This window comes from Rattus norvegicus, chromosome 2, assembly GCF_021556685.1.
Source record: "Rattus norvegicus strain SHRSP/BbbUtx chromosome 2, alternate assembly SHRSP_T2T, whole genome shotgun sequence".
Lineage (NCBI taxonomy): Eukaryota > Metazoa > Chordata > Mammalia > Rodentia > Muridae > Rattus > Rattus norvegicus.
The window spans coordinates 225,560,001-225,571,454 of NC_141535.1; the positions used below are offsets into that span (position 1 = coordinate 225,560,001).

General features: G+C 41.5%; 1 protein-coding gene across 1 annotated transcript in view; it reads left to right on the plus strand.

Moving 5' to 3' along the window:
• Tacr3 (tachykinin receptor 3) overlaps positions 1-10,619 on the plus strand; it is an 86,511-nt gene extending 75,892 nt beyond the window's left edge. Inside the window, exons 4-5 of the mRNA NM_017053.1 lie at positions 7,328-7,524; positions 9,733-10,619. Of these exons, the coding sequence (NP_058749.1) occupies positions 7,328-7,524; positions 9,733-10,045 (510 nt within the window). The 3' untranslated portion in view covers positions 10,046-10,619. The remainder of the gene's footprint in view (positions 1-7,327; positions 7,525-9,732) is intronic.
• The last annotated feature ends 835 nt before the right edge of the window (positions 10,620-11,454 follow it).

An 11,454-nucleotide genomic window follows, 5' to 3' on the forward strand; every position in this document is an offset into this window, starting at 1 on the left:
TAGAGAGTGGGAAGACAGGTGGACAGGCAGAGAGACATCTCTGAAATAGTCACTTAGTGAGGTCACTCTTGGATGGACTGATGTGGATCCCAAGGAGAACTGGGTTCAAGGAAAACCACATTTTAGGAATATTTAGTGACCATGGATGAGGAGGACTTCCCTCTTTGGATGCTGGACCTTCCTAACTTCCAAATGATTATAATACTTATTCCATCGTATTGTGAGAAAGTAAGACATTATTCCATAGGCATCCCCTAGCACAGTGCCAGATAGCACATTGGCTCAGTGTTATCCATTCCTTCCCCTCCCTTTCTTTTTTTTTCCCCTTTGAGAGAAAACCTTTTATGATCCAAGGTTGTCTTGGACTCACTGTATGACTGAGGTTGGCCTTGCATTTCTGATTTCCTTGTCTCCACCTCCTGGGCATTAGGATTAAAGACATGTTCCACCACCCCGGCATCCATTAGACTTCCTTTAAAGAAGCCAGAACTTTGTCCATTCACATATTTGTCAGGTATTTATTGAATATCTGCTCTGTAGAAGGAGATTTCTCAGATCATAAACGTTATATAAGCTCTAGAACTTTCCCTGACAACCTGGAGGAGAGAAAAGCCACTTATTTAAAGTCACAGGCATCAAGTAGCACTCTTCTGCGTCAGGTTAGTGTCTGCTAACCACTAAAGGAATGGCTTGTGTGCATGATCATAAGAGAGCATTAGCTTTAAGGGAATGATGAGCAGAACATCGGGCAATTCCTGCAAGTGCTGTGTAGTGGTCAAGGGTCTAGGCTGTGTAGTCGGTCATGGTTTCAATTCTGCCCTTGTCACTCACTGACTGTATGTCTCTCTGAAGTCCTAGTTTACTGGCTATAGGGTGATTTTAAGGTTACAGTCTTCATAGAATGTATAAACATGTGTGATGTGTGTCAGGCTTGGCTCCTACACACGGTGAATAGAAGCTAACACTGATGCTGGTAGTGAAACGGCAGAGACAGAAAGGTCAACATATATGGCTGTAACTTCCTGACAGGCTAAGTAGGAGGAAGAGACATGTCGTGAAGTCTGTGATCATAATAAACACAATAAAGATGACCAAAAAAGAAATGTATAGTGCTGAATTAATTACTAATTAAAGTATGATCCTTATTTGAGTTCTATAAATATATGAGTAAGAAACATGAGACTAACTGCAGAAATTTGATCTTCAGATAAAATGAAATTTAAGGAATAATGGCAAATCAAACAACCTCACATGATTGGGTCAACAATTTTTTTTGATATCTTTGAGCTATTGACCTGTATTTTTCTGCTCTAATGGTCAATTTCCCACCAGGTCAGTACCAGAGTCGTTAGGTCCTAAGGGAAATGTTACCTTCCACATTGATCCGTTTCAGGCTTTGTCTATTTCTAGAATAACGTCTCTCATGATTCTTAACCTTGCCAACTCACATCTAAATTCACAACTCGCAGTCAAATGGCAAGTGGAGTTCATAAATAATGTATTTTTCTACATCTAAGATGCCTCATGGCCACGTCAGGTTCTCCCTTTGAGTTATGCTAATCTTACTGTGTGGTTAAGCCTCAAAACGGTTTTGTTGCATATATCTCATTCTGAACTTATTCCTAAATTCCCAAGGAAGTGTGGAGAGATTTATGGTGTCTGAGTAATGAGAAATATTAGCGAGATAATCATATCCGTGATACACACAGTGCGAGGTATTTTTCTACCTCATAGACACATAGACGAGATGTTACTTCATTTATAGACACATAAAACATTCTCGATTCACTGCCTTTCATTCAGCCGTTGCTCGTCATACATGCATTCTTTGTCTGCTTATTTAGCTCCAAGTCCATTAGAGACTGAACTTCTGTTAGGATCTCTCTACCTTTCACCAACCAAAAGGAAGGAAGAGGAGAATTACAACAAGCCGGCATTATCATGAGACTTTTCCTGGGGACACACAACAGACAATTCTATTGACTCCAGATAGAGAAAGAAAGACAGATCAGAGTAATGATTACACCAAAGTCCAACTTGTGAACCGGTGGGTTTATTTAGGTTACTTATAGGAGCATGGATACAATATTACTTACAAAAGAGATAAGTCAAAGGCAGCCACGTTACTAAAAAGCTCACCCCAAAAGAGTGGGTGATGCCTCTCCCATAAATGCTGCATCCCTAGGGCTTTCTATATGACTTGCGGGCACTCGGTGTCAGAGAATCTCTTCTCCAGTGACTGTTGAGTGCTTCTATAGCTTGGGAAGGAGGCCCATGAATTTTACAGTTTTCACATTCACTAGATGTGGGAAGTTTGTTTACTTCCTGAGTCCTCAAAAAATACCCCCTCCTTCCTGGAGGCCATGTCTTAACTTAGAATTTTTCAAGCCTCAATGAGCTGCACATCAAGGCAGAATATTTCAAATAGGAGGAAATTACTATGCCACACTTTATCCCTTCCTCCAACTCTTACATCTCTTCTAAGATGTTCCTTGAGCCTTGGATGGGTGTTGTAGACCACCATCTACCATCTTCATCAGCATTTGTGCCTTACTGGGGATTGAACTCAGGGTCCTTTGCATGGACGGCATCATTACAGGCCAAGCATAGGCTCACGCATAGGCTGTCATTCTTTCTCCAGCTATGTGGTGTCTGTTTACATTTATATTATTACAGGTACTCATCCTTGTGTGATGTTTGTATTCATAACACCTGCGTTCCAGACATCTACAGGAATGGATGCTGCCCTTTCAAACATTTCATCTAACTTAGCCATTGGCCCAATTCTTTGAGGGTGCTCAGTATCTTAAAAGGCCACTGACCCCAACATAGCCTGTGTGGTATTAATTACATGGTTTGCAAGCACCATAGCATATTGCTATAAATATGGATGCCACCCTTGTAGGACTTGATTATGTGTCTCCCCAGAAATAAGGTTCACCAACCCTTAATTAGACAAGCTGTCTGTACTGTGACAGAGGTGGAGTCAAAGATAGATTTTATCGGGATTGGGGATTTAGCTCAGTGGTAGAGCGCTTGCCTAGGAAGCGCAAGGCCCTGGGTTCGGACCCCAGCTCCGAAAAAAAGAACCAAAAAAAAAAAAAAGATAGATTTTATCACTTAAGTACCATACATTAAAATTCTGCTGACATCTATGACCGAGACCAAAACCATTTATCTAGGATGCTACTCCCCAGCTGCAGTCTTCTTAGATTCTGAAGGCTTTTAACATGAAGGAACAGTGGAGGTGTGAGGCACAGAGACGTTTAACTTCTCCTAAGAAGACCTTAGTGTGTTCAAAAGTATCATGTGCCTTCTCCCATTAAGATCTTAGTGTGTTCAAAAATATCGTGTGCCTTTCTGTCTCATTCTATATTGAATCCCTTTTTATAATGTCATATAGAGGGTAGGCAATGGGGAAATGTGGTATGAATGCCCCCAGGAGATCCCAGGATCTCCAGGAAACTAGTTGCCTTTTCATATTACCACAACAGGTTTTTTTTGCAATGTTATCAGCTCTCATATCCACATTACTAGGCCATATACTCCCAAGAATTTTACAGCTATGCCTGTCCTTTGCACTTTGAGTGACCTGATCTCCCTCTTTTGCTTCCTTCTGGCACATCTTTATGTGTTTAGCTTTTCTAAATCTGCAAATCACTCAGAAGTTAGCATTATGCCAACTATATAATGAGACTTTTTTTTACAGGGGATATGCTGGGTGACAAAGCAATGTCCCAGGCATTCCATGACAGATAAACTGTGGGAGAATACTGGGAAGGTCACTATGGATCATTACAAGCAAATGAAAATTTATCTTGAAATCTAGCTGCTAAGGAAACATAAAGGAAAAATGTGGTAGCAGGGTCTAGTACAGTTCCAAAAGATGCAATCACTTATCTGGGTTCTTTATCCTTGCCTAGCTCTGTGGGCTACATGTATTTCCCCATACCCACTGTCTTGATAAACTGGCTTAAGTTGCTTGGTGCTATGCCCCTAGCCTGACTGTGCTTGTGTGCCTAAGGCCTGGTAGACTCTTGTCCTGAAAGGACAAGATGGCCTTTCCCATTGTCTCTCCCTCAGAGACATGTAGCTGTGAACAGAAGCACAAGGCTGGCAACAATTTCCACACCCAGCATACTTTCTGCTGGTTTTTATCTGAACAGTTTCATCCTATATTAGTCATTTTGCCACTGTCCCCTGGTATTTGGGCGCTTGCCATGAATTAAGAAGACTCAGCTCTCGAATCCACAGAAGCTTCCCCTACTTTATAAAAGTCATGTTCCACTATAGAGCTCAGAAAACAAACTAAAACCCCGTACCAGTCCAGTGATCTCTTCTTTTATAACTATGAACATGGTTCTATCTGGCCATGGACATCAGTTCCTATCTGTGGACTGGGTATCAAACACAGCTTTTCTTTTCTTTTTTTAAGATTCATTTACTTATTATAGATAAGTACACTGTAGCTGTCTTCAGACACACCAGAAGAGGTCATCAGATCCCATTACAGATGGTTGTGAGCCACCATGTGGTTGCTGGGATTTGAACTCAGGACCTCTGGAAGAACAGTCAGTGCTCCTAACCACTGACCCATCCCTCCATCCCCCAAGCACAGCTTTTATCCTCTCCCTCCCTATCACTCACCTCGAATCATTAGATTCCTTTTACTATCCAACTCTTCCCCTGGGTTCAGGATTTTTATTTGTTTTGTTTGTTTGTTTGTTTGTTTGTTTTGTTTTGGTGGGGGCAGTTGTTTTGGTTTGGTTTAGTTTGATTTGGCTATTGTTATTTTTTTTGAGGTTTTTTTTTCTTTTATTTTTTTATTGGATTTTTTTATTTACATTTCAAATGTTATCCCCTTTCCTGGTTTCCAGTCTGTAAACCTCCTATCCCTTCCCCCTCCCTTTTCTTCTATGAGGGTATTCCCTGTCTTCCCACCTCCCTGCCCTGACATTCCCCCACAATGGGGGTCGAGGTTTGGCAGGACCCAGGGCTTCTCCTCCCATTGGTGCCCAACAACACCATCCTCTGCTACCTATGCAGCTGGAGCCCTGGGTCATTCCATGTATAGTCTTTGGGTAGTGGTTTAGTCCCTGGGAGCTCTGGTTGGTTGGTATTGTTGTTCTTATGGCATTGCAAGCCCCTTTGGCTCCTTTAATCCTTTCTCTAACTCCTCGGACGGGAATCCTGTTTGGAATGGAATCCCTATTGGAGTTTTATTTGTTTTGTTTGCTGGTTTTGTTTTCTTTTTGATCCCAGGAAGGGCTCTTTAGCACAGATATAAATTATTCCTTCTTGTCCCTCTGTTCTGTCAACCTTAAGGAATAAAAAGCACCGTTTTAATCCGATTTCCTTTCTAAATAAGAGATTATTACAGAGATGCTAAGCACACCTCCTTGTCCCTTCCCAGTCCCCCTTAATATGAGCAAGTTCCCTTTGGGCTGTCACAGTGGTCTCAAATGCATTTGTTAGTACACATACGTGAGCCAGGCGACCTCACCAACATCTTGTCCTTTATACGTTACCCTCAGGGACTATGGTATTTGTTATTTACCTTTGATTGTTCTCATGGGAATTCTGTGATCATGCAGTAGACGCCACTTATCAAGCTTGATTTGCAGCAGGCTTGACACTGTATGGTACAAAATGTAAGACAGTCCCACTTGGATTGTTCCTGATGGCTTTCCCTGTGGGGGAAAGACTCAGTCCCCTTTGCATGCCTTATCACCCAAAACAAGACCCGTGAAACTACGACTGCAGCAAGAAGGTACATTGTTCCCTTCATACCACATGGGGAAAGGTTCCATTCTAGGATTTCTCCTGTGGGTTTCCCACCTTCGATAGGTCAGCGTCAGTTCCATGTCTCAGCACTCGTTGCAGACGAACCATTCCGCCCCAGCCCATCTTTGGTTCTGTTGGTGCTGGTTTATATACTGAGTATGTTACATGGACATTACCTGGGCACGAGGCATGACACAAACTTCTGTTCCTCAGATAAGGAACGAATGGCCAAGCAAAGTAATAATTACTGCAAAATACAGATTGGTGAACCAGTAAGTGTATTCGTGTTACTGACAGTGGTATGGGTGAAGGGGCAGAAGCCACTCATGGCAACTCCATGGTCAAACACTCACTCCTGAAAGCTACACCCCAGGAGCACTCTGCATGACTTGCAGGCAGCCAGCAGGTCAGCTCTTTTCTCCAGCAACTGTTTACTATTTCTATAAAGGTAGGAAGGAACCCCAAGAGCTTTCTGGGGTTTTCAACTTTTTGGGATTTGTGAGTTGTTTACTTTTTGAGTCCCATGAGCCTCCCACTCTACTTCCTGGAGGAAATATTTTAACTCAGAGCTTCCTAAGCCCTAAGGGGACTTTCTTCAAGATGCAATGTTTCAACTCCCAGGAAATTGCAACATAATACCATCCCACTCAGAATCTTCTAGGATATTAAGTTTCAAAATTATAGAAAAAAGTTGAAACTTAGTATCCTAAAAGATTCGGTTTGACATTATGTGGGAGGAACAGGGCGTCTCCTTGCTCTGAAAGCAACTTCCAGCTCTACCTCCTAGTAAAAGACACTAGCAAACCAATCGTGTAAGTCAATCACTCGTGTGCAAATTGAAAGTTAATAAAAATGTCCTTAGATTATTATATTAATGATCACTAATCAGAGAACGTGTCTCTAACATATAGAATCAAAATAATACCCAGACAGTTGTCTAGTAAACATGATAACAACACAACTTAAATAGTCTACAGGTCTGAGAAGACTAACAAGTAATGAAAAACCAGCCCATCCATCCCTGTTAGAATAATATACCCCCATAATGACTTAGTTTCCCTAGATATATCGTCACTAATACACATTGCAGACTATCAAAGCCTAACCCAGCTCCATGGGCTTTTGTAAACAGCTTCTTGAGATCAATTTGTGTGTGCACATGGATCAGGAAATTCAAACAGGCTATTATTGTACAGTCCAGGCAAATACTGTAACACTGAACAACATGCCTAGCCTTATTCGAGATCAATGAAAAATATACTCTTATATATGTGTGTTACTGTCACTTACTATTAGGTAGAGATGGAGTTGTGGTGTAACACACATTTTTATATTTAGCTTAGATAAGTATGTATATCTGTCCATATATACAGTCAAAGAGTATATATTAGTCTTGGCCACTTACAGTGTGTCAGTTATTCATTATACACAGTATAATTTTATAATTTAGCTATATTACTTTAAATGTAACGTGTAGAAAGATATTTAAACTATCCTAATGACTTTTTAACTTGCTCAGAGTGATTTTATTCTTTCTTTCCAGGTGGTAAAGATGATGATCATTGTGGTGGTGACGTTTGCCATCTGCTGGCTGCCCTATCACGTGTATTTCATTCTCACTGCGATCTACCAACAGTTAAACAGATGGAAATACATTCAACAGGTCTACCTGGCTAGCTTCTGGCTGGCAATGAGCTCGACCATGTACAACCCCATCATCTACTGCTGTTTGAACAAAAGGTAAAAACAAGACTGCTGGTTCTGGGTCTCTTCGCACCTCCACCTTCCCTAGAAGACTGGGGAGAGAGTGTAAGAACTCAGAGAGAAACCAAGCTTGCTCTTGTAGTATTTTCTTACATCACTAAATGCACCACCTTAAAACCTAGGTACTCAAAAGTATCGCTAGAACACTGGCTCGACCTTGCTAATCCATGACCCTTTCTCAGTTCCTCATGTTGTGGTGACCTCCATCCAAGGTATTTTGTTGCTACTTCTCAACTGTAATTCTGCCTCTATTATGAATCATAATGTAAATGTCTATGTTTCCTGGTGGTCTTTCTATGTTTCCTGATGGTCTTAGACAACCCCTGTGAAGGACTGAAACCCACAGGTTGAGAATCACGCATTACAGGTTTTTATAGGTGGACTTTACATGGGCCAATTTCTTCCCTTAAAACCTTCAGAATTTATTCTACCAGTGTAAAAGAGACCCTTATGAGTGGAGGTTCTTCCACATTCCCAAGGATGAGATTTCTTCAACACAGTTAAAATACTTTTTCTATGAGAGGGAGAAATAACGGGTTCCACGATGGGGACTCTATTAAAAAGCACTCTCATCAACAACCTTCAAAGTGCATGCTTCTGTCAGAGAAAGGAGACTCCCTGCCCTTCCCACATAGCCCTGCAGGCTGATGGACAGGGTGAGACTAGAGAGGTCAAGTAAAGAATTTTTCAAACATCTTTTCTAAATAAGATCATTCATGCCACACGTAGTGCGTATGCCTATTATTTTAGCAGTCTGGAAACGGAGACAGAGGGATTGGGAATTTGCTTTGAGCCAGGTCTACATAGCAAGGACCTGTCTCCCCCCCACCAAAAAAAGGGGGAGGGGGTAGAAGCACTTATAATCAAATTTAATAATATGAAGAAGGTTAACTCTGGCCCCCATATTTAAAAAACATAAAAATTCTAAAGCCAAACCCACTGTGTTGCTATACTGAACACGTGGAGGAGTAAGTTAAATTTTACAAGGCAGTTCCCTCAATAAACCCGTGGATTTGTACACCAGTAGAAGTAGTTCTTTAGGTAGATGTAAGTAATTGCACAGTCTAACTTCTCAACGTGGGAAGACACCAAGAGACCTGTGCCTTAAGTTAGTGAAGCGCTTAACGAACTCCTTTTAACTTAATTGTACCAGCCATTTCTCAATTTAAGCCTCTGCGCAAGTAATAAATCTGCTTTGAATCAAGTGCATTTAATGGCATACAGTGACAAGGACTTCACATGTTTATATACGATTAAATAAAACCATTACAATGAACAATTTTAACATTAAATGAGACTAATTTGTAAATGTGCAATTATTTACAACAATTAATAATATTAATTAATAATAAATGCTTTGGGAATAGAATAAGCCATTTTGTAATGCCTTAACTCGGCAGGCTCGTGTGATTAGGTGTGTAAATGTATGAGATCACTGCCAACAAGCCATTTGCCACACTGATAACCCCAGGCGATGCTTTTTCAATTTGATGAATTATTTCCCCGATGACAGGAAATGATACTTTTAGAACAAGAACTCACAGGACGGATCCTGCACTAGAAACACAACGCTGTGTAAAAAGTCAAACTTCAATCTGTGGAGTATAACATGGGTATCCTGTATTTTACGGCTTATGGAAGAGTTGGGGGAAGGACTGAGGAACATGAAGGGGATAGAAACTCCACAGGAAGACCAACAGAGTCAATTAACCTGGACCCTTGGGGCTCTCAGAGACTGAACTACCAGCCAAAGAGCATGGGCTAAACTTAGCGCCCCACCCTCTCACCTCCCGCATGAACGCAGCAGTTGGGCCGCTTGCTCTCCATATGGTTCCTGAACAATTGGAGTGGGGTTTGGGGTATCCCCAAAACTGTTGTCTGTCTGGGCATTATGTCCTTCTAGATGGGCTGCTTTGTCTGGCCTCAGTGGGAAAGAAGTGCCTAATCCTGTAGAGTTGATGTGCGCATGTGGAGGGATACCCGAGTGGGGGAGGGGGGTTACACCTTCTCAGAAGAAAAAGAGAGGGGGGATGGAGAAGGGATTGTGAGGTGGTTACAGGGCGGGGGACAGTGATTGAGATGTAAAATGAATGTTTTTAAGTCAAATTTAAAGCCAGGGTTAAATCATTAATTAGTGTCTAAAATCAGCTAAAGGAAACTGCCTTTTTCTCTCCTTCTTCCCAGATTCCGCGCAGGCTTCAAGAGAGCATTTCGCTGGTGTCCTTTCATCCAAGTCTCCAGCTACGATGAGCTGGAGCTCAAGACCACCAGGTTTCATCCCACACGACAGAGCAGCCTGTACACCGTGAGCAGGATGGAGTCGGTGACCGTGCTGTTTGACCCCAATGATGGAGACCCAACCAAATCCAGCCGCAAGAAGAGGGCGGTGCCCAGAGACCCCAGTGCCAATGGCTGTTCCCACAGAGGTTCCAAATCTGCCTCCACCACATCAAGTTTCATAAGCTCACCCTATACCTCTGTGGATGAATATTCCTAAGTCCATGTCCCAAGGTGATAGCTATCATGAGGCCACCGTGAGGCCAGCCTAGGTCCCTCATTCTCCTAACCATGCCAGATCCTGTTCTAGGTACTTTGGGGAAGCAGAAGGGCAGTTCTTAGGTGGGCATACTTAATCTGAGAAAAGTGGAATACCAATGTAACGAAAACTACCAACATGTCAGCCAGCACAGAGAAAACTGAGTCTTTAATTTATTCTTTAAGATTCTTAAGGGTCATATGCAGCAGGTACAAAGTGTGAGTCTGAAAAATGACCTAAGTGTCCACTGTCCGCCATTTAACAACGGCAGTGCACCTTTGTGACCGCAGAAGAGCAGAGGGGTTTTCCAAGAGATTAAGGAAGCTCTAAATTGCAAATCTGACCAAGGGAAACATGACCTACATAAAACAGAAATTCTCTGTGGCTATGAAGTAGAAAGGGCAAATGACTGACTTCCCACACACAAGTAATAAAAAAATAACCTCAAAGAGTAGGAAAATATGAAAGCCTTTTCTCATTCAAAATTCATTTTGTAGAATGAAAATTTTCAGAAATTCCCTCTAATACATTTTGCAAAAAAAAAAAAAAAGGGGGGGGGGAGACAGTCAAATCATCGCCTGAACATAGTATGTCTTTCTTTTGATTATTTTTCCCAAGGAAATAATTTCAAAAGGAATAGGAATCATCATTTAATTTTGACCACTAGGTGCTCTGAGTGCTAAACTAAGTTGCAGTCCAATGTGGGACCTTAAACAACAAAGAAAATCCTCACCATCTTCTTTATGACTCACGCTTTTTTTTTAATTAAGTAAATTGTAAAACACTGAAGTTATCTTCTAATGCAAAGGAGAGTTCACATTTGCCTCTGGAGCACATTTGCTTGCTTGATTTGGGTAACACATTAATAGTACTTAGAACTTATCAAGCCACTAGCATCTCCAAGTCCCTGAGCCAGCAGCTCCTTCCTACTGCTGTCCAAAACAAAGTCAAAGTCATGAACTTTATTGGTTATGTCACGGTATCCTTCTCTTCTTTCCTCATTGTGGGGGGTGGGGAAATAGGCCATTGGGGGAGTATCACAATGTATTTCAAGGGTAAGCTGAGTTACCAAAGGACAAATTGAAAAATATTAGTATATGTACTGATAAATCAGAGAATACATAGACCCACAAGTAGCTAGCAAGAAAAAGAAGATGCATAATACCCTGGAGACCTGAGCTACAGATGAGGAAGAGGACAGCACACACCCTTCCGGGCACAAAATTGATTGTCTGTACAAAATTGATTGTCTGTACATCGATAAGGAAAAGTCCCTCTAGAAAGAAATGAGTTAGTGATGTGTGTGTGTATGTATGTATCTCTTCCTAAAGGTTGTCTGACTTATCTAATGTAAATTAGTATTTTTGGCA